Below are 23,770 nucleotides of genomic sequence, written 5' to 3' on the forward strand. Positions count from 1 at the left end.
GAACTGGAACCCCGGCAAATATGAGTTCTGTCACCTGTTTTCTTTGTCTACTCTCTTTTCCCAATTAACATGCACGGGCTCTGCAATCACATAGCTTGGTTATAAACTCTACGACCTGAGCTATTAAGACCCTTAGGTTTATAGAAAAGGACAAAAAGTAGGAGAATGTTAATCTCTAAGGAAAGCAAGTTAAAGACTCCACTTCCATTCTTCCCCATCCCCCTCTCTTCACTTTTGAAGAGAAGTGTGGCTAGAGTTGGTCAGAGCAAGACTTTTCACTGAGCCATAGTATTAGGTAGGGGTGTGGTTTCTCTCACCTAGGATCCTCTCTTTTATTTCCAAGAGGCTGGAGACTAATATCCATCTCTCTTTCTTTCTGCTGCTCATCTTTCCTTTTGAATTTGCTTCTTTCTATGCTAGTGAGATCTGCTGAACTTAATTGTCAAAAGGCCTGCATGGGGCAGTGCTAAGCACTGACACAATTTATGGTTTTCTGGCTCTGCTTTCTGTCTCCTTCTCTCATTGGCATTCTCTGGATTGATATTTCTGTGACAACAGTAGGACAATCTGAGCCTTGAGGGGTGGGATTAGGGTTGGAGGAGGTCTTCTGGCTGCCTTGGTCTTAGGCTCTAGGCTGCAGGTGGCCTAGATAAAAGGAATCCTCCATGTGGTTCAGATAGTACTTTTGGGCTCCACTGGGTTTAGAGACAAAGTTTCACAGTAAAAGAATATTTTTTTTGCTGTCAATTGCTGTCCCCGCCTGTATTTGATTTAGACATCATGGTGGAGGATTGGTAGACTGAGGATAGGATTTGGTTGTTCCTCAAATATCATTTTAATCTCTCGTGTTTCCAGTCATCAGTGTTTGGCATTAGGCCCTGATTAGAAAGAGGAAGACATTTTCCCTGACCTGAAGGAGCTCATAGTCTAGTAATTGAGATGAAGAGATAATTATAATACAATATGATTAGCATAATGTTTAAAAAAATATGAGACTAAAGAGGAGGGCCACTTCCATATGGCAGTTCTCATAATACATGGTGTCAATTAACATATTCTCCCTAAGTCTTCTTTTCTCTAAGACAAATACCATCCCAGATTGCCATTATTATTACAATTACATGAAATTCCATAAATTAAATGAAATCTGTTTCACTGAGGCAAACTCGGATATCAACATGAAGGAGACTCTACAGCCATGTTACTGAAAGAGTAGTCCTCGCACTAGTGGCCCTTGCACGGCATCCCCTGGAAGCTTGCTGGCAATGCACGTTCACGAGCTCCACTCTGTTCTACTGAATCAGACTCTCTGGAGCTGGGCCTCAGGAAGCAGTGTTTTAACCTCTGCTTTATAATATAAGAAACCCTACACAGAAAGGAGTGCTCAAAACAGGAGCTTATGGAAGTTGCAAGGTCTTTAAAAGTAAAATAACAAAACAATAAAAATCCAAAGAGGATCGATATGATTAAGCACAAAAACTAAAGAAACTAACTTAGACAAATACCGTATGATTTTACTCATAGGTGGAAGATAAACAAATACATAGATAAGGAGAATAGATTGGTGGTTACCAGAGGGGAAGGGGGTGAAGGGAAGGTGAAAGGGGTAAAGAGGCACATGTGTATGGTGACAGATGGAATCTAGATTTTTGGTGGTGAACATGATGCTGTCTATACAGAAGTCAAAATATAATGATGTACACCTGAAATTTACACAATGTTATAAACCAATGTGACCTCAATAAAATAAAAATAAAAAGAAAAGAAATGAAAAAAATTTCTTTTCTAAAAATTAAAAGGTGGAAAAAAAACTAACTTAGGGAGATAACTAGTATATGAAACCGTATTTTTATAGTTTGGGCATTTCTTTTTGAAAAGCTATAGTCTATCCATTTCCATGACCCTGTGGTAATCTCTTACTACAAAATGCATATTGTTTCTACCACTTTAGTTAAGTAGTTATCTAGGTTATTCTGCTCTTTCACAATTTGTCACAAGCCAAATTAATCACATCTGCTGGACAGAGTATATCATTAATGGTTTCAAAAAGATACTATTAGTTTATGAAAAGTACATTTCTATGGCTTGACTTTTATGGTGCAAATCTTCATTTCAATAAGAACAGTTGGGGTACATTAAGCGTCAAGATGTAGAAAATTAATGAAGAGGAAAAGATTAAGGTTTTATTTAATATATACCAGGTTGACAACGTGGAAATGAAGGTAAACTTACCATGCTATTTTTTCCAAGATGTCTTTTCCCCACCACTAATTTGATTATGCAGGCATCTACTTCATTCGTTTGTTTATTCATGCAATTAATATTTACTAAGATTCCTTTATGAGCCAAAGCTGAAGTTCTGGAAAGGTAGGCTGAGACTAGACAGGCTGGCATTGTCTTCCAAGCTAAGCAGTTACGGTTTTATCTTATAAATGTGGGAATATTATATTTTATTTCATGCCTTAGAATGAATGTCAATGGTAATGCAGGGGGCAGACTGGATGGGGAGAGACTGGAGGCAAACAGATCGTCTGGAAGAGCTAATGAGCCTGAACTGTCTACAGTGATGTGCCCCTTATGAATAGAGGTTAAATCAAATATAATGTAAAACAATATTCTTAATATTGTCTTTATGGATGTGCTTGATTTTAATGATCATTTAGGAAATAGAGGGAACTGTTAGTGCCAGCATTAAGCAAACAGCCCTGAAATAAAACAAAAGGACTTCCTGAGATTGGAGGGGAGAAAGGAATGAAGGCAAATGGGTAGAGTTAAAAAAGATATCGCCTGTTTCTACACCTGTGGGAGGAACCATGCCTGCCTGGTTCATAGCAGTCAGTTTATGGACTCTGCATTACTAGCTCATATAATGCATGACTGATTAGACCACAGAAAATAGTATCTATTAAGAAGCAGTCAAATGATTGGGCGATGATGTTGGGTGATGTTTCCAGACCCAGCCAAGAAAATCACCGTAGGGAAAGACCTTGAAGAAGTGGAAGATCTCAGCATATTGCTAACGCTCACCATTTAGCCAACTTCTAAACCAGCCGCTCTATACCTTGCCTCTTTACAAACATTTAACATTTAAATACATAATATTGACAATAGGAATAATTACCCATGAGATCCTGTCTTTGGTATGTGGGCACAAACCTGACTTACATTGTCTACTACGTTTTAAATTCATGGAAGCAAAGAAGAGAGGGAGAATTCTTAAAGATCAGGTGGTCCAAATTCCTATTTGATTTACTGCATAGCAATCAGTTTTTAAAAAACTATTGGAGCTAAATATAAGATATACTTTTAGTTGCATCAAATATGATAAATATATTCATTTTAAAAAGCAAGAACAGTGTAGTTTCTCTCTGACCTACCTATTTTAGACAACTGGATTTTATGCTTTGAGACATTGCATCCATTCAAAGGAAGTATTAGACCAGTGGTTTAGAAATTCTTCAAGCAAGAAGCACATTTCAAATCTTTCAAAAGCATTTCTTGGAGGAAAATGAAGTTCAAGGGTATATTAAATGCTAACTGATATTATGGGAGTATAAACTAGATGAGAAATTATGTGACAGTTCCATTAATACTCCATGCATAGACTTACTGAATGGAAAATAGGCTGAAAATTCAGCACAAAATGCCATTATTAAAGATTTCCATTTGAAGTTTAGATGGAAATTTTTTTTAACTTTGGTGTCCTTCCAAAGAAAAACTGGTATCTTTTTCTTAGGTATAAGTTATCTTGATTTGTGTGGCTGAAAGAAGCTAACACTTCAAAAGAAGATGCATGACTAATACAGTTCTATTTCACACTTATCAATGTTGATTGCTTAGCATTCACTCAAACACAGAGACTGTCTCCAAGGAAATTCAGAAAAGACTATTAAGTTATAAATGGCTGGAGGAGTGATAGTATTCCACTCTATTCATTGGACATTACTATCTCTCTCTGCTTAGCCTGTCTTCTCATTTATTGATAACGAAGAAAAATACTTAAATTCATATCCTCAGACAACATTTGAGGCGTTAAGTAAGACCCAAACAAATTCCAGCCCGAATTTGAGAACATATCTTTAGAACATCTTGTTCTCAAGATTTTCTTGAACATCCTAAGTATGAGAATCACTACGGAAGATTCCTTCATTCTTCTACTCATTCAATCCACAAGTGTTTATTAACTATTTTAATATATGCCTACAAGTGGTTAAACTAGGTCACTATTCTTTCATTCATTTCTCTTTCTATTTTAAAATCTTCTGTTAAGTAGTATTCTAGCACTCCTTGGAAGTGCACGTACGTGTCCACTTCAGTTCAACAAACATTCATTGAGCATCTACTATGAGCTAACTACCATACTAGATGAAAGAAATGCAAAATGGGCAAGACACAGTGCCAGCTCACCAGGTTCTTCCAATCCAGTGTGGAAGCAGACACATAAAATGTTATTTCAATACAGTGAAATTGTATGGAAATTCCACTACGTTGGAATACAGTTTCAAAATGGAAGCCAGGGCAGGGTACAATAGAGGCACAGAAGAGGGCCTGGAGTTCTGGAAACTTGTGGCCCATGTGAACACCACATGACTACATGGGACACTTTCTTTCCCTAGAAGCTTTCCAGGCTCTGCTTTTTCTGGGGAAAAGGTTTAGGGTGAGGAAGGAATGAAAAAGTTAGTATCTAAGTCTATGTTCTGGTAGGCAAAAATGGGTCTGTGAGAAACTCCGCTGATATAATCAAATTATTCTTCTATCTTTCACTCATTCACTCACTCACTCATTCACTTAGTGAGATTTTGTTGAGTACTACTAAGCATCAGAAGTATAATGGTTGCATTTTGCATTTAAAAAGTAGCTCATAATCTGGCCTCCAGCTCTGAATTGCTCTGATGTAACAGAATGTGATGAACTAAAGCTTCATTTTAGAAGTTGGTCTGGTAGCCATCATCACATCCAGAGTAGCAAACTAAGCTGAGAGACACCCAATGAAGTGACCAGCAGAATATGTGAAATCAGGATTCTTTCTGACAATCAGGAATAGTCTCCGTGGGTACCCCTATCTCACTCTATGCTCCTTTAAATACAACCTCACTTCTAGGAGGAAGGTAAAGGTTTTGATTTTTTTCCTATAAAGATCTAATAAATAGCCGGGTAGATTTAGGGTTCTAGAACATCTGGAATGGGAATTCAAAGTCTTATAATCTCCAGTCTAAACACCACAGATATGCCCCATCCCAGAGGCTTTCTATCTGGATGGGCAGAGAGTCATCGTTGCCAATGATCACAGCAATCTAGATTCAGCTTCAAAGTCCTTCTCAACATAGCCAGCTAGGGAGCCATCACCATTTGAATGTGGTACACAACAGGAAATCTTTTTGCCACTGCTAGTTTATATACCTTAGAGAGGTGGCTCAAGAAGCCATACATGAAAATCAATTTCAGTCTCATTCTATTGAGTAACAACACACACACACACACACACACACACACACTCAATTAACTGGATTTTCAATGCTAAATAGTAGTGGACAGAAGAGGTATTTTTTTACTAAAACCAATGAAGTTATTTCCCACAATCAATGACGTCTGCTTTCAATGTTCTACTCAGCATTTTCAGCAGGCCGATCTTTCGCTTACTTTTCCATTAGTAAATGGGTAATTTTCCAAGGCGCTAGAAGACAACAGCTATTGTAAGAATGGGTCTTTTCAAATTGTGCTGGTGCCATTGAGTGAGAACAGACTTTCGAGTCTCTTTTGGCCAGAGTAGCAGCTGCCTTCACCTTGGCCTTTCCGCTCTAACTGGGAGCCAGAGCACTGAAGCATAATCACGCTAACAGGATATTTTTAGATTATTAATTTAGTGCTTTGAAATGTATGAGTGATTTGGGCAGAAACAAATCTGAGCTGGAAACCCTTTCCAAATATTTCTCTCCTCTGTGTGTGTGTGTGTGTGTGTGTGTGTGTGTGTGTGTGTGTGCGCGCGCGCATTTCTTTCTGTCTATCATCTATCCATATGTATGTATACACAGACATACACACATATACATAGACATTGCCTAAAGAATAATATTTATTAGAATATTTGGTAGCTCAAGTAAAACTTACTTGGGTGAATTTTCAGAAGGCTCATTATTATATTTTAATAGAAAGCAAAGAACCATGGATATGGAAAGACCCACCGGAGATTTTAAGCCATTATCTATTTTATTATTCACTCACTCATTTACTCATTCATTCTGTAAATATTGAGTATTTAATGTGTGCAAAAATAATATTAAAGAATTCCTAAAAATTTATAGACAAGAAGAATCAGTGGTTGGCTCTAATAATTTGCTCTAATGCTTAACAATTGGTACTTTTAAGGAGATTTTCCTCATATATAATTCAAAATTATTTTCTTAAACACAGATACATTTACTCAGCAGAGATGAACCAGACAACATACCATTTATAAAACTTTTAGACATGCTTGGCAAACAGTTGAGGAGATGACTATGAAGACAAACAATGATTCTGAGGTAAATATGACAAACTTGTAAATCTGAATGTGCTTTCTCCTTCAAAATAGACCCTTTGGGAAATTAAAAATTCATTTTAATATGTGGTCCACTGTTCAAAACGTTTTTGGAACTGTCTTTTGGATCTAACTCCAGAGAGGTTCTTTTGGATGTAAATCCCTCCTTTCAGACTAGATTCGACCTGCTTTTTTTTGCTCGGGGAGATAATATGTATAATTGGGTAGAGAGAGGATTGGACACAGGTGTGTGGGCTGCTTCTGGCTCAGGAGCTGGGGTTGCTTACTCCAGCTCTCACATTAACTCAATTTGTGAAATCCAGCCAGGCACTTTACCTCTCTGGGTCTCAATTTTATCCTTTACAAAATGAGATCAATAGCTACCAAGCTTTTTTCATTTGAAGATTCTTTTCAAAGGCTTTAAAAAAAATCCTAAGAATTTCCATGTAGTAAAACCTGTACTTTTGCTGTCAGTTGATTGAGAAAATGCTTATTTTGCCTAGTTCTGTTTGCCTCTGCAATGACTCAGCTACCCCCAGAGGCAGAGACCACCAGTTACAATATGCAGGATAGAGTAGCCTCTAAAATTTGTGCTTCTGTGAACCTATGTACTCATAGAGGGCATTATTTAAAGCATGAATGAGAAGATATTTTTTGGCCATGACTCATGAAAAAAAAAACAAACTGAGGACTACACCAGATTAAAAGCAATAATCAAGGGCTCCTCCCCACATTAGAAAATTAGTCACTACCACTTTTCTGACGCAAACATGAGCATATTTCCCTCTCTATCCCAACCTCAGATATAGACAAATACCAATGACTGTATTCGAATGCTATTAAAAAAAAGATGTTATCCTTCTAAGTATTATTTTAATAAAGAATCATCACAGAAAGTTAAATTAAACAATAAGCCAGAGGTGGCTCACCCTATGTTTTTTATAATATATTGAAATTTGCTGCTAATATATAGAACTACAATTGATTTGCACATTGACCTTGTATTCTGTGACTTTGCTAAATGTATTAGTTTTGGTAGTCATTTTGTAGATTCCTTAGGATTTTCTTTGTAAACAATCATGTCATCTCCAGCTAGAGTTTTACTTCTTCCTCTCCTGTATTTATGCCTTTTATTTATTTTTCTTGTCTTAGTGTGTTATTTAGAACCTCTGGCTCAATGTTCAACAGAAGTGGTAAGAATGGACATCTCTGCAGTTCCCAGTCTTGGGGGAAAGCACTCAATATTTCATTATTAAGTATGATATTAGCTATAATTTTTTTCATAGATGCTCCTTAGCAGATTAAAAGAATTTCCTTCTATTCCCAAATTGCTGAGTTTTTTTCATGAATTGATGTTGAATGTTATCAAACTGATTCATGTATTCTGAAACTTTTTTATTAGGTATATACACATTTATAATTTTTATGTCTTTCTGATGAATTGACCCTTTTATCACTCTGGAATGTTCCTCTTTATCTCTAAATACTCTTTGTCTTAAAGTCTACTTTATCTAATATCAATAAAGTCACTCCAGCTTTCTTATGTTTAGTATTTGCATGGTATATCTTTCTTTGTCCTTTATTTTCTGCCTGTGTCTTTATTTTTAAAAAGCATCTCTTAGAAAAATAAAGTATGTTCATTTCTACCCAAATAATGAAAATCCCAGTTGAATCTTTCTGTAAAGGTAGGAGTCCTTTTATAGTGTAAGCAATTACCCTGTCTACTCATTTTAGAAATTCAGCATCTCTGACATTTTCTCACAACACGTGGCACACTCATGCACATATTTACTCTTCACAGAATGTAATATGCTTACAGTCAGTGAGGCTAAATTGGTAGGATCTGAGAATAGTGTCTTGGGCTTCCAAAGTATATAACAGTCAGTTTAATTTGAATTTATATTTTTGGTAATTACTTAAGAGACTCAAATTATAACTGTATCTGCATTTTCTCAAGGAACTGGCTTTTCTATTAAAGACATTAAGGGGATTGGGCCTGGAAATTCAGGAAATACAGTAGTTTATGTTTGAATGAATCACTGTGCAAAAAATAAATGTTAACACTGGGAAAGCCTTTTGTCACTCATCCTTATCAAGCATTCTGGGGAAATGAAACCAATGTAGGTTGGCATAAAAGAATGAAGATATGTTTACTGAACAACTACTATATGCAGTACATTGCAGGGCTGTGAGAAAGACAAAAAGTAGATGCAAGGCTCTCTGTCTTAATGAATTTGTAATTGTGTTGTATATTTTCCCTTTATCTCTCCAGCACCACTCTCCACCATTCTCTCGCCAACTCTCCGCCCTGGGTGGTTGATTCTTCTGGAATGAATCAATGGGTTCTTTTGCCCTCTGGCTTCCAGTTGGTTTTGGCCTATGGTAAACACCAGCAGGAGATCCGAGGAAGGCAGGAGAGGAAAGTCTGGATATTTATTACCTTGGCTGCCATCCTGTAGCGTCATCATAGGCTGGCTACTACACTTTACCAAGGGTCAAAACTCCTGTAAGGAAGCCTTCTTCATATATCTGTCTTTTTTCTGAGTTCAAGTAACTGCTTCTTCTTCTTGAATCTGTAGGCCTCGGGATGGTAACAGATGCTACTTTTACCAGCCTCGTGATACTGAACTATCCTTTGTAGTTTCTTCACATCCTATGTACACCTTTTCAATAGCTCCTTTATTAAAGACTCTTCTGCTTAGCCTATTTGAGTGTGCCATATCTTTCCTATTGGAATCTGACTGACACAGCAATCTGGTGAACTAATAGTTAACAATTTAAGGTACTATGTGATAAGTGCCGTGCTAATGTTACAGACAGTAACGTATTCTGCTGAACAAGCTGAGAGTAGAGAGAAATCTCCAAAGCTTGGGATTCTAAGGGAAGGTGTGTGGGAGAAGGTGAGATTTGACAAGCGGTAAGAAATGACCATCAAGGAGAAACAAATAGCGAGTGAGCAAGGACAAAATGTGTTCAAGGCATGGTGGTAATACAAGCCAAGTCTGATTCAGATCAGACTGCATGGGGGCAGTGATTCCACAGAAACACAAGAACCTTATGACATTAATAGAGAACACATATTATGTGAAATTCCTCACATTCTGAGGAATTTCTCTCCCACTCAAGAAAGTAAGTGTGAAGGCTAGTGAAGATGACATTATTGGGATAACTGAAGATGTGCTCTGATTTCAGTACTTCAGTATTATTAGCAACAGCTGCTTGCTCCATAACTATGGCAACATGCTATGGCTGAGAACCTTCGTTGTGTGCTGTTAAACACTAAATTAAAATTTGTACTCTAATGTGCTTAAGAATAGCTTTGCTAAAGGTTGTTAACTTGGTAACGTGCAGATTCTTGGGTTCCACCCACTAGAAATTCTATTTCTGTAATTCTGTGGAGGGACTTGAACGACCTGCATTTTTTAACAAGACATGTACCTGACTGATACAAACCAGATAGGGAGAAACACGTTTGTAGACAATAATTGGCATTAAAGGGTTTCGACCAAGAGAATGAATTAATGACAGTGGTCTTCCAGAAAGATTAATCAGGACACAAGATAGACTGGATGTGGAGAGAATAAGGACAAGAAGGGTAGAGAAGTGCAGACTCTATAAGTCCAACCAGATGGGAGTGAGCACCTGACGTGAAAAGATCTGGAAGATAAGAAATGAAGAGAGCCAAGTGAAGAATGGGCAGGTATTTATTTATTGAGTATCATGGTGCGGTGGTTTAAAACATGTCGGGGCACTGGCCGCGTGGCACAGTGGTTAAGTGGGCGCGCTCCGCTACTGTCAGCCTGGGTTCGGATCCCGTTGCGCACTGACGCACCGCTTCTCCCGCCATGCTGAGGCGGCATCCCATATGAAGTGGAGGAAAATGGGCACGGATGTTAGCCCAGGGCCAGTCTTCCTCAGCAAAAAGAGGAGGATTGGCGTGGATGTTAGCTCAGGGCTGATCTTCCTCACAAAAAAATAAAAATAAATAAATAAATAAAAAGTCAAGATTTTTTTTTAGTGGGTTCTAGTTCTCCTCTTTTTGAATATGACTCATTTCTAACGAACAGAAAGTGGTAGAAGTGCCATAGGACTTTTGAAGCTAGGTCAGAAAAGATGGCAGGGCTTCCTTCTGGCTCTCTTGGGTTACACGCCTTTGGGGCCCTGAGCTGCCGTGAAGCCCAGCCATCCTGCCACCTCCATGGGGCGACATAAGAAGAGATGCCTAAGGAACTCCAGCTGTTCCACCCCCAGCTGGTTGAGTTTTCCCAAACCAAGTGTCAGACATGTGAGTAAAGAAACCTAACCCCAACCACCATTTAAATACAACATCACCAGAGATCTGGAGTCAAAACCAACCAGCCGAGCAGTTCTTGATTTCCTGATTCATAGAAAGCATGTGAAATGATAAATATTGTTTTAAGCCACTAAGTTTTGGGTGATTTGTTATGGAGCAACAGTACCTAATTTACTTGGCAAAGTCAAAGACAACTCTGATTTTATATTTGTACGAAATCTGGAAATTGTCTTTACACTTTATATAGGGCAATTATAAAAATTTCTTTTAACTTTAATGATCTTTTGTAGTCACAGTACATTGCAATAAAAATAATCATCTAGTAATATATTCTCAATTTCAAAACTTAATTATTAAATAATTACAAGCAAGCTTCTAAGTCATTAGTTCCATGGAACACATCCACATGTTTTTAATATTTTGCATGAAAGTGTTAATGCTTAGAAAAAAATTTGTGTAACTGAAATTAAATCACTCCCCCTTAGGAGCAAATCAAATTTGTCCCCCTTAGGAACAGCAAATCAAATTATGAGTCTGTCAAATCAGTTCACTATGCAAGTAGGATGACAGCCCTGTGAGGATTGATTTTCTATCTGTCAGCTTTCTTTTAAACTATATTTATCTAGTTGAGAATTTTTCATACATCCAATCTCACTCACTCAAACTCAGAACTGAACTCTATATTTTCAGACTGCTTTTAAATGGCAAAGTTGAGGCTACATTACAGATCCTAGAGGAAAGCACACCTAGAAAAAGAAAAAAAATTTAAATAGTCATATATACCTGCTCCAGCAGGTCTCAGCCTCTTTATCCCACAATGGAGCTGGGTGTGCTTATGGGCCACAACCCTAGGAAACACAATTCCTGGAGTCCGTTCTCTGTCACTCAAGCAGCCTGAAGGAATGCAAATGAGCAAGAGCGACCTGCTTATAGAAATAATCTTGAGTCCACTACTTTATTTAAAATAAGTATTTCCAAAGCACTGGCGAAACCTAGGGTGTCTTGGGGGGAACTTTAAAGTCCCCTCCCCACTACCTCCCCCCTTGACTACTCCACTACAACCCAAGTAAAAATGCTTAGTGCCTGCTATTACTAAACATCAGTACCTTCACTATGAACCTCACGCCTCAGAAAACAAACTATGGCGAACTGTAGGTTTAAATAAGAGTTTGAGTTTGTGTTAAAGAAGCCATTACTTCAATTATTCCCCAAATGATCTCTGAGTGCTATGAATCAGCCATATTTAATCCCCTAGTCCAGGATTCCTTAAGTAGGGTGCGTGCACCCCAGGAGGATGGCCGGAGATGATGGCAATTCATCATCTCCAGTACAGGAAGAAATATTAGATCTTCTATTTAAATTATTTTTTTTTAATTTGACAAATAGGAGAAATTAAGCTTCACAAATATTTAATATAGAGGCTGACAGTGTGGCCCCCACTATGTCAGATAGCCATATGTCACCTATCTTTGTGAGATATTTTTTGTTGACAAAACAACAATTAAAATCAGCCACAGCTGAGACAAGGGGAGGACAAGGGGCACTGTAAGGTATGGCTCTAAGGCCTCATTAAGAGCCAGGCTGTGACACAAAGGCCAGATACTGGCTGGGGGCGGCAGGGGGGAGGCCTGCCGTGACTAGAGAGCACCTACATTGTCTAATGACAGTAGCACTACTCAGACGTGGGAACATGGACTGGGAGCTGCCAAATTGCCAAAATTTCAAGACAAGCCAGAAATCTGCTTTTTAATATGAAATCTCCCAATTTTAGAATTTGGTACACGTTAAAAAAAATTATCTGAAGCCCACATTCAGCCTGAGGGCTGCCAGTTTGTGACCTCAAGGTTAGAGAAAGCTAGTGGTCTAGAATATCTGTATCCCCTCCCTTGGAATCCTAGCTGTGTCTTCACTTGCTGGTGGCTGTAGGTAAGTTACTTAACTTGTTTGAACTTCAGTTTCTGTACTTGTAAAGTGGAATAACAACAGCTAGTGTTGGGGAGTAAAGTGACAACACAATGAAAGGCAATTATAAAATATGTACATTCAAATATAAATTTCTAGAAACAATCTACTTTGCTTGCACCAAAAACAGAATCAAAAGTGCAGGAACAGTAGAAGAATCAGGTCAGTTGAACACCAATTGGTATCTATAAATAAAATAGAAAGGAAAAGTCTGGATCTTTGGGACATTTGGGTCACAGAAACAAAATATTTTTTGATTACACTTGGAAGAAAACCAACCGGCCAGCATTATCATCAAGGAAGCTCTGCACAGGTCCCGAACAAGGCAGCAGGCGGCACCAAACCACTCCCCACATGAAAATCACATGGACGTGGATGCACAAGCCTCGCTAGGAAAGGGAAGGAGCAGCTCTGAGGGACCACTCCCAAGGACAGACAGACCGGGAGGAAGACTGGGTGAATCAAAAGAGGGTACACAGAATGGAGGGAGTTTTGGTTTGTTTAAAGACGTAAAACCAAAATGCGTACTGAGTACACCACTACTAATTCCTGGGTTTCCAAGTGCTTCTGCCCCGCAGTGTGAAGGTCCCAGGACTCTGGCTGAGAGATCACCGGAGAGGTTCCAGCCATTTTTAGTGGTAGAAAAATTTCTTCCAACAGAGTCTTTCCCGGAACCTCTGAACGTAAAATAAAAGCAAAGCTGCTCTGGGCTGCCTTAACACCTCAAGGTGGCCTCTCAGCGCTCCAGCAATCAATTTGAAAAACAGCCTAGAAGGAACCTAAAGGCCCTTTTGCTTTCAAAGCGTCTGACAAAAAGGAGGGGAGAGTTGGTGAGGGCCCTTCCACTGTATAAGTTTATGGAGTGTTTACTGTCAACACGTCTCATAGTCATAACCACTTCCTTCTGTTGAGTGGGTTACTATGAGCCACACGCTGTGCTAAAAACTTTAGGTACTTGATCTTATTTAATCTTCACAACGATTCTGTGAGGTATTATTCTCCTCATTCTTCAAAGAAAAACATTGAGGCGTCAAGAGGGTCAGCAAATTACTGTAGCCAAAAACATACAGTAAATGAGAGTCAAACCCAGTGTACTCCATCGACATTATAATCAACTCCACTGATTTACATGAGGGTCTGAGGAATTGAACTCAAGATCGCTTTTTTTACTTTTTATTGTGGTAACATTGGTTTATAACTCAAGATCACTTTTTAAGCAGTCACTTGAATCCTTCCTTTTCTGGATATCCGTGACACTAATATTTATGTTTCATCTCAAATCGACATTTAATAGAACCCAATTAGTAAAGAAAGGTGCTAAGTCAGCAGGACGGGTGTGGAGGTCATGGTGGGGTAGTGGTGAGAAGGGAAGAAGAATATGGAAGGAAGTTTACAGCATGAATGGGACAGCTCTGCCCTAAGGAGAACTGAATAGAGAAGAAGTCTGTCTGGGGGGAGAGATAGACACACAGACAGGAACACTCACAAACAATAATTCTACAAAGATCAATTAAGCACTAAGAAGAATTGGTCAGAAAAAAAGTAGCTGATTCATAATAGTAGTAAAACTAGGAAAAAAGCTAACAAAAAATGTACCAGACTTGTCTATGGGAAACTATAAAACTGTTTACTGAAGGACGTAAAACAAGACCTGAGTAAACGGAGTGATATGGCTATGTTCATGGATGGGAAGATGTCAGTCCTCTGGAAATTAATCTAAATATGATACAATCTATATGGAAATTCAAATAAAAATCTCAACAGTTTTTTATGGGTCTGACAAACCGATGCTAAAATTCAAAAAGAAGAATGAATATATAGACATAGCCAATTCAGAAAAGAAGAATTGGAGGGGATTGCCCTTCAGGCATCAGGATATAATTTAGAGGTCTTCGATTGAAACCTTGACATCAGTGCAGAAATATATAAACAGACAAAAGAAGTGGGTAGAGAAACAATACAGCAGACCCATATCTATACGGGAATAAGTCACTTCAGTGGGGAAAAGATCTACCAGTCAACAAATGACCTTTGGACCACTGGGTACGTTTTTCATTTCCATTTAAAACATACAATAAAATTCTATCTCTATCTCATACCACATACAACAATTAATGCAGATAGAATAAACACCTGAACCCTCAAAACAAAACTAAAAATTACTAGAAAAATATAGAATATTTTTGTGAAACTGTAAGGAACTTAAGATGAAAGGTACATGTTTACATATAAGGAACATATAAGGAGCATTATTGAGAAAAAATAAATGGAAGAAAATATTAAGATATAAAGCAAAGGATTAGGATCTAGAATGTACAAACCAATAATAAAAACTCAAACAATGCATCAGAAAAAAGGGGCCAAGGTTATGTTTTGACAATTCTCAAAAGAAGAGATAGAAATGGCCATTAAACATGTTTTAAAAATGTTTCAGTTCACCAGTGATTAGGAGAATGCAAATTAAAATAGCTATGCAAAAACATTTCTAATCCATGAGAGAGCCTAAAATAAAAAGATTTAAAATTAAGTATTGGTGAGATGTGGGGAAATAGGAAAGAAGTAATCCTAAATTTATGACTACTGTTTAATATCATATTAACAAAATCTAAAACATAGATTCAAAACTACACACACACAATCTGCCCTTTACCCTAGAAAATTCATTTCTAGAAATATTCCTGAGAGATCTTTTTGACATATGCAAAGGGAGATGCGTACAAGGATGTTGGTCACAGTGTTGTTGGTAACAGCAGAAATTTTACAGCAACCTGAAAGTCCACTAATAAAATACGATATAGGTATAGAATGTAATATTAAGAAGCAGTTGTAAGAATGAGCTACGCCTATAGATACCAACACAGAGAGAGCTCAAAAACAGAATGCAGAGTGGAAAAAGCAAGTCAGGGGATGATATAAATAGCACTGAGGAATGGCAGGAGCAGGTCACTGTGAGAACTAGGAAGTAGTCCAGCATATGCGGTATGTCCAGTAGAATGCATATGCAGATACATAAAATTGGAAAATTAGCTGGGGCCAAAAAGTTGAACTTATTGTTACTTATTTTTATATATAGATTTGGTGTAGGCTTCCCTCCTCCATTTTCAATAATAGCACCATAGAGTTCTTATTGGTTTCAGCTTTACTGTTTGGTTACTAAATCCTCCGTACAGAAATCTAGCTTTTCTCCCCACCCCCATCCCATGGAATATGAAATTCTACAACCTTTAAAAAACATCTTGCTTAGGTTTTCACTGTGGATTCTGGGCTATCTAGGGAAATCTTGGCTGTGCAGTATGTTCAGCTGACAGTGGAGAGATTGTAGACTTCCCACTCTTGCCCATCATGATTCCTTTCCCCTCACTAATCTGTTACCTCTTTTCAACAATCAGGCCAAAGGTGAGAAGAAATTTTCAGATAGGAAGGAACTAGTATCAACCGCAAGGAGGAGAACCAGGGCTATCCTCTGGTGATGAGGAAAGTCTCCATCTCTCCCCTCCCCTTGAAATGGCAAGTCTGAGAGCTGGGAGAGCTCAGCTCTGGGGCTGGGAAGTAGGGTAGGAAGGGAGGATGGAGCTGGGCACAGCATGTTGCCTTTGGTGGAAACTGCCGATTGTCTCTCAAAATCTGTTTTTCCTTCTTCCGTAATAATAGCTCCGTAGCCAGGCCTAAGCCTGTTGTTTTATATGGCCTCAGAGTAACCACCATCAAAATGAGAAAACAAAGAAATAAAGCAGCTTAATATTGCGAAAATTAATAAACTAAAACCTCACTAAATTGGAGTTTGGAGGCCAAAAAGGGGAGCTCTCATGCTCTACACCTACTGCAGAGCCCAACAGGAAGAAGAAAGACCAATGAGAGACTCTCACAACTCAGCCAATGAAAAGCCACTACATCTCAAACTCTTTGTTTACGATAGCCCTCCCAATTGCCTCTTCCCATCTGTAGAAGAGTTTTTCCTCTTTTTGCTGTGGGAGATTTGCACGTGGCTAGGCATGGTTGCAGACCCCAAATTGCAATTCTTTGCTGATCCTGAAAAAAAAATTTTTGCTGGAGAAATAACTGGCTGTCTATATGTTTAAATATCATATTTAAACATTTAATATTTTATTTAATATTTAAATGTCAAAATTATCCACATCCAGAAAAGAACTTTGGGTGTAGTTACAGGCACATGGAACTAACTGGAAGCAAAAAGGGCAGAAGCCTACCAAATTTTTGAGGAAATGGTTTTACCAAAGCAACCATAAGCCTAGCCAGAAGAAACTTGTGTTTTTTTCAAGCTTAAAATAGCTCCCAAGGTGGGCATAGTCTCCAACACAACATTTTGATGTGGCCATGCAGGATAATGGACAAGAAGAAGAACTTCTCAGAGGGCCAGGAGCCTCAGAAGAGAACAGACAAAGAGTTCCTCCATGGTGGAGAACCAGGAGTTGCCAAGGGGCTAACCTAGGAAATCACTCCACTGCCAGGGTGAGGGCCCTTCGAAATCCCTGCTTCACATGATTTGTTATTTGCTATGGTTCAGTGACTACTCTGTGTTGCCAAACTGCCCTTTTCTGAATAGGAGCCTTTATTTCACTTCTGGTCTTGCTTCTCCACTATTTATTGGTGGCAGAGAGAGAAGACAACTTGATGTTTAGTTTATAGGTGGCTAAGATGAGGAGTCAAATCTGAACCTAATGAAGAGAACTGTACATCAAGTAGAGATACTCAATTCTTGAACTAGATGGTGGGACTCTGGGTTGTTTTCCTTGGGGAGTGAGTGAGTACATTCTATGTGTGGGAAGAAGGGAGCATACAGATATTTGGATGGCCAGAGGGGCAAACTGTGGTAGAAACTGCTAGCCAGGTCTCCCATCCTGCCATAGTAACAGAACTATAGCCAGGCACCTGGCTGCCCAGCCGGACTATATTTCCCAGCCTGCCTTGCAATTACAATGTGACAAAATTCTCAGCAACGCCACGGGAGCAGAAGTCATGGATGCCACTTCCAGATCTGGGACTTCAGACCTTCACTTTCTCTTCCCCTTACATGCCAGCTGGAACCCATATGTGATGGCAACTCTGTTTTGACCATACAGATGATGACAGTGTCCTAGTGGATAGCAGAACAATAACTTGGAAGGAACCATGATCCCTAAAGGACCTTAAGGAGAAAAGCTGCCCAATCAATCTGGACTGTTTACACTCAGGCTATTCCCTAAGAGGAAAAATACACTTCTCTGTCCTATAAGCCACTTAAGTGTTAGGTCTTTTTGTTACACTGGTATTACCATCACTAGTATATGGCCAATGTCAGAAATCCATCTCTTCTTACACCCTGGACCTGTGAGGAAGTCTTGGGAAAATTTCTGCATATGCTTGTGTTCATGCTCACATGTGCACTAAAAAAAGCTGGTTAAAGAACAACCTTGAGGAGTTGTGGTATAATAAAAATATATATTTAGTTTTTGTCCCTGGTTCCTGGCACAAAGCTTCTAAAACCCTTGGAATTTCCTGAGTGATAGGAGCATCTTTTGTTATTCATAATGAACACCTCTGACTACACCTGAGTCTAAGCTAATGAGGCGACTGGGGGGGGGGGCGGCCCAGACAGGGTCAGGATGGGGGCTGGTTGCCAGAAGAACCTATCATGAGATTAGCAGGTGGGAACTCTCAGCCCCACTTCCCCAAGGAGGGGAAGGGGTTTGGAGATTGGATTATAAAAACTCTTCAACAATGAACTTTGGGGAGCTTTCGGGTTGGTGAACACATTGAAGTGCTGGAGGGTGGTGCACCCAGAGAGGGCATGGAAGTTCAAAACCCCCACCCCACACTTTGCCCTACACATCTCTTCCATTTGGCTGTTCCTGAGTTGTATCATTTATAATAAACAGGTAAATGTAAGTAAAGCCTTTTCCTGTGCTCTGTGAGTCATTCCAGTGAATTATCAAACCTGAGGAGGGTGTTGTGGAAACATCCGAATTTATAGCTGATCACGCAGAAAAGGTGGCCCCTGGGACTTGCAAATGGAGTCTGAAGTGGGGGGCAGTCTTGTGAGACTGAGCCCTTAACCTGTGGAGTCTGCACCAACTGTGGATAGTTAGTGTCAGAGGTGAATTCAATTGCTGGATACCTAGTTGGTGTCAGAGGATTGGAGAACTGGTGTGAATCCCCACATAGTTGGTGTCATAAATGGTACAAGAAAAAAAGACCCGATGTGGGGCTAGCCCCATGGGCTAGTGGTTAAGTTTGGCGTGCTCTGCTTTGGCAGCCTGGGTTGGCGGGTTCAGATCCTGGATGTGGACCTACACCACTTGTTAGACATGCTGTGGCGGTGACTCACATACAAAATAGAGGAAGATTGGCACAGATGTTGTCTCAGGGAGAATCTTCCTCAAGCAAAAAGGGGAAGATTGGCAACAGATGTTAGCTCAGGCCAATCTTCCTCAGCAAAAAAAAAAAAAAAAAAGACACACAGGAACTTAAGGGTACACAGGGTGTGGAGTAATCAGGGCTGACCCTAACACTTTGTTTTACATAAACAGTCCAGCTTTGCCTCTGCACCCTCTCAACTCCTGCAGGTCAGCAATGGTGGCATCGACCTCAGGCACCACTCTACTGTCCAAAGTGGCCAAGAACTTTCAGGCTGCTATGATGCCAACCTAAGAAGATGTTAAATTGAACTTTTCCAGCCTCAGAAGTGTGGTTGAGAACAGCAAATGCAAGTGACTGCACATTCTAGAGACACCATACCATCCTATAGAACTTGCTAACAGGTGTCCCCAAACCAGTATCATAACCCCTGGCCCATCACCCGTGTCCAGATTATATAAGAGAAAGTGGAGATTGACCACGTATCCAGAGAGAGTTGCTGGAGAGTTATGCATTTCCTGCCCCTTCCCCCCGACCTGTCCCACATGAGGAAGAATTTCAGGATTCTGAGACATCACTCTAGTTTTCTGAGCCTGAACCAGGCCCAAGCTGAAGGTAGCAGAGATACGTTAAATTAAATGAGAAATTGAAGTTTTGATTTAGATTGAACTGGGCTTTTTTTCCAGCTTTACTGAGATATGATTGTAGACTTTTTAACACCTGAAAATGAGACTATCTGTTAATGTTTTTAAAGTGACCGGAAAAGCTATGGGATCTTCCCGAGTTATTATCCAGGGGAGAAGTGAGAGACTTGACAGGGCATGTTTGAAAGGCAATAGAGGGAAAGAATCAAGTCACTTTTTCTGCTTGTACCCACCAAGTGCACTTCATTTGATACATAAGGTGGACATAAGGTGGACCAGGTTTGGAATGCCTGCCTACCTGCCTGGCTCTCACGCTTCCACCAATAGCTCAGGATCACATGGAAGGGTTGCCCTAGCACCCATTTCCAACAGCAAAATCACGGCGCAGCAAAAGCAACAACAAAATATTGATTTTCTCTCTTCAGGGCCAGAGCAATCAGAACCAAGCCCTTAAACTGAAAAAGCCCCAGAGGTTCTGGACTTACTGCAGGAAGGCGAAGCCTGAGGAGGAGAGAAAGACACTCCAGCCTAATAGGTGTCCCAAAACAGTTAATCTGAATATTCAAAGAGAGGCTTTATGAAGCTATCTTCTGGCCTTGAACTGCCGAATTCCAGACTTCTTTTTACATGAGACATAAACTTACATCTTATTTGACTTAATCCTCTCTGATAGAATATCTGTAATATGTTTTAAAGTTTAAATAAGTAACAAGTAGTAAGAAAAATATAAGTAAGAAAAAGATAAACAAGTCTGTAGAAAAATGGGCAAAAGAGAGTAGGCGATTGACACAAGGAAGAAATACAAATGTCTGAAAATACACCTAACCTCAGTAGTAACTTAAGAAATGCAAATTTAAAAAACGAAATACTGTTTCTTACTTATCAGGTTGGCAAAAATTTTAAATATGAATTATATCTGATTGGAAAGGGTCTAGAGAAGCAAATACTCTCATTCCACATCGATGGGACTGTAACCTGGAGAAGTCTTTTTGGAGAATAGTTTGGCAATAGCTAGGAAAATTTAAAATGCATTTGTATATGAGCTGCACACATGTGCGTGCATGGGTGTGTGTAAGTGTGTAATGTACAAAAAAAGGCCTGGAAGAATGTGTAACAAATTTAACAGTATTTCTATTTCTCAGGAGAGGAGGGGCAATGGAATGGAAGGAGGGTATTAATGGACTTTCATTTTTTATACCAGGGCTTAAAATTTGTATGATGTTATATTATTTTTGTAATTAAAAATTTTAAAGGAAAAATCAGTCATACGAGCTTTTCAAAGATTAAATAGATATACAAAATATTTTAATTGATTTCCCTCTAAAATAGATGTGTTGGGTGTTGAGCAGCATGGTCTACTCAAACTTGAATAAATTTTGGCAGCCATAACCCTACCTTGTCATAGGTAGGTAGTTTAGCATTTCACAACCCAATGAAGAGGGCTTCCTTAACTGGTAACAATGTAAGTACACGGTGATGTTTTATATCCCTGAGCAGTACCGAATAAGGCTTGTTTAAGTAATTAAGCATTAAAAATACAATTTTTTTTTTAATTTTTTTTTTTAAGATTTTATTTATTTATTTTCCCCCCAAAGTCCCAGTAGATAGTTGTATGTCGTAGTTGCACATCCTTCTAGTTGCTGTTATGTGGGACGCGGCCTCAGAATGGCCAGAGAAGCGGTGCGTCAGTGCACGCCCGGGATCCGAACCCGGGCCGCCAGCAGCGGAGTGCGCGCACCCAACTGCTAAGCCACGGGGCCGGCCCAAAAATACAATATTAAGGAAAGTATTTTGAAATAAAATTTAGAGAGATTTGCATTTTTTAATAAAAATAATGAATTCTATTATTAGTTTTTATCTTTTCTTTTTGGCAGAGACTGTCTTCAATTTTTAAGCATGAGTGCCAAGGAAATGACCTTCTGCCAACCCATACTTGCCCATTTTCAGACCAGAATTCATTCAAAATAATACCAAGTCTTCCAAGAAATCTTTCCTTTTTAATCTCAATGTTTTCAGCAAAAAGTAGGTCCTTTAGAATATAAGGAGACATTCTTACTTGGTCCTCAAAAGAGAGAGCCTGGGCAACATCTCTTGGAAATCCATCAATAACGATGCCCTCTTCATCAGGTATTTGCATCAATTTCTGTTTTATTTCTGTAATTGTTGTTTCCTGTTATAAAGAAAAAGGAAGGAAGACCACAGTTAAATTTAGTACCCTCACAACTGGTATAAAAGCCTTTGTAGAACAGAAACAAATTATACAGCAGTACCTGTGGGGCCAGTTCTCCAGTTGTAATTATTTTGGCAATAAGACTCCATTTCCTGTTGCTGCTGGTGCTGTGGATCTTCTTTCTTAATAATTCTCCCACCGAAATGTATTGAAATCCATAACGTTCTGCGATTTTCAAACTTTGAGTACCCTTTCCACTTCCTGGACCACCTATTATTTAAAACAGGCAAAATTGTGACCTCCTTCGACAATAAGAAACTCTCTTTTCTACAACTACTACCTTCGTGTTGAGATGCAGAACCTAGACCACCAGCACTGGGCGGATAACTGCTCTACGTGTATCATTCTCCATGTTACCTCTGAATGCACAGCAAGTGTAGACTTAGCCAAGAATTGTCATGATCAACTGCATTACATGAAAGAGACATTTTTTCCTCTACCCATTTTAGTACATAGCTAATTCTTTGTGTGTGTGTGTGAGGAAGATCAGCCCTGAGCTAACATCCGTGCTAATCCTCCTCTTTTTGCTGAGGAAGACTGGCTCTGAGCTAACATCTATTGCCAATCCTCTTCCTTTTTTTTCCCCAAAGCCCCAGTAGATAGTTGTATGTCATAGTTGCACATCCTTCTAGCTGCTGTATGTGGGACGCGGCCTCAGCATGGCCGGAGAAGCGGTGCGTCGGTGCGCGCCCAGGATCCGGACCCAGGCCACCAGTAGCGGAGGGCACGCACTTAACCACTAAGCCACGGTGCTGACCCTCACAGCTAATTTTTTTTTTTTTTTAAATTTGAACAATGCAGTTGAAAAAAACCTTTACGATTTTTCTATGTAAACTATAATAGTTTTTTCCTCTGTAATCACAGAAAAATCTATGGGATACAAAAGACAATGATCGAAATAACAAAAATGTGTTCCATGCCAACAAAGAGTTAATGTGCAATTTGGTGAGTTGTAACAATTATTTTTAAACTGAAGCCACATGGATATTGATGCAGCTTATTTAAATTTTTTTTGAACTCTCTCTGTTCATGGATGTCCTTGCATTATCTCCTTCAAATTCAAAAGCAGTGTTATGCAATAAATATGCAGAATGAATAGAATAGGTCCTTAAGGTAGAACAATTTCATAGAACTCATGATAATTTTGATTTTGTGATACATTAGTATGAAATAACATTTTGCAACATAACTCAATACTAATTATTGGTAATTGCCACTTATTTTTTAAAAGCATCAGTATTAAAATAATTATAAAATACATGCCTCAGATTTTATTTCCAAATCATATTAGATTATTTAGTTAATTTATATTTCTAAACAACCAGGACTAATTAGAATCTAGAGTCTAAACAAATTTCAAAATAAAGCACGCAGCAATCAGCCGAGTCTGTTGTTATTTTGTTGGCAGTTATCAGAACAAAATATTTTCAAGTACTTAAGCATAAATTATTGAGTATAGGCAAAATATTTTTATAATTATAATTTATTAAGCAATACTGAAAATAAGAGTTCAATAGAAAAGTGAGTTCATGTTCTCCCTACTAATTCAATATATCAAATTTTGGGGGGGTTGAAGTAATTTTATATATAATTATTTAGTAAACATTTTTTATTCCTGTTGCAAATAATATCAGCAAAAAAGAAAGACAGCTATTTTGTTTTGTTTTGTTTTTTGTAAGTAGAGTTCTGAGTGGGTAGACTTGGTTGGCCAGGGCTTATTTCCACTTTAAAAATTTTAATGTGCAGAATTCTAAGATCAACTAATATAA

General features: G+C 38.8%; 1 protein-coding gene across 1 annotated transcript in view; it reads right to left on the reverse strand.

The window, feature by feature from the left end:
* AK5 (adenylate kinase 5) overlaps positions 1-23,770 on the reverse strand; it is a 229,497-nt gene that overhangs the window by 191,427 nt on the left and 14,300 nt on the right. The window contains exons 4-5 of the mRNA XM_004431516.3: positions 22,042-22,211; positions 21,828-21,941 (exon numbers count right to left, since the gene is read on the reverse strand). Of these exons, the coding sequence (XP_004431573.2) occupies positions 21,828-21,941; positions 22,042-22,211 (284 nt within the window). The remainder of the gene's footprint in view (positions 1-21,827; positions 21,942-22,041; positions 22,212-23,770) is intronic.

This window comes from Ceratotherium simum, chromosome 2 (genome assembly GCF_057802395.1).
Source record: "Ceratotherium simum simum isolate JZ-2026a chromosome 2, ASM5780239v1, whole genome shotgun sequence".
Lineage (NCBI taxonomy): Eukaryota > Metazoa > Chordata > Mammalia > Perissodactyla > Rhinocerotidae > Ceratotherium > Ceratotherium simum.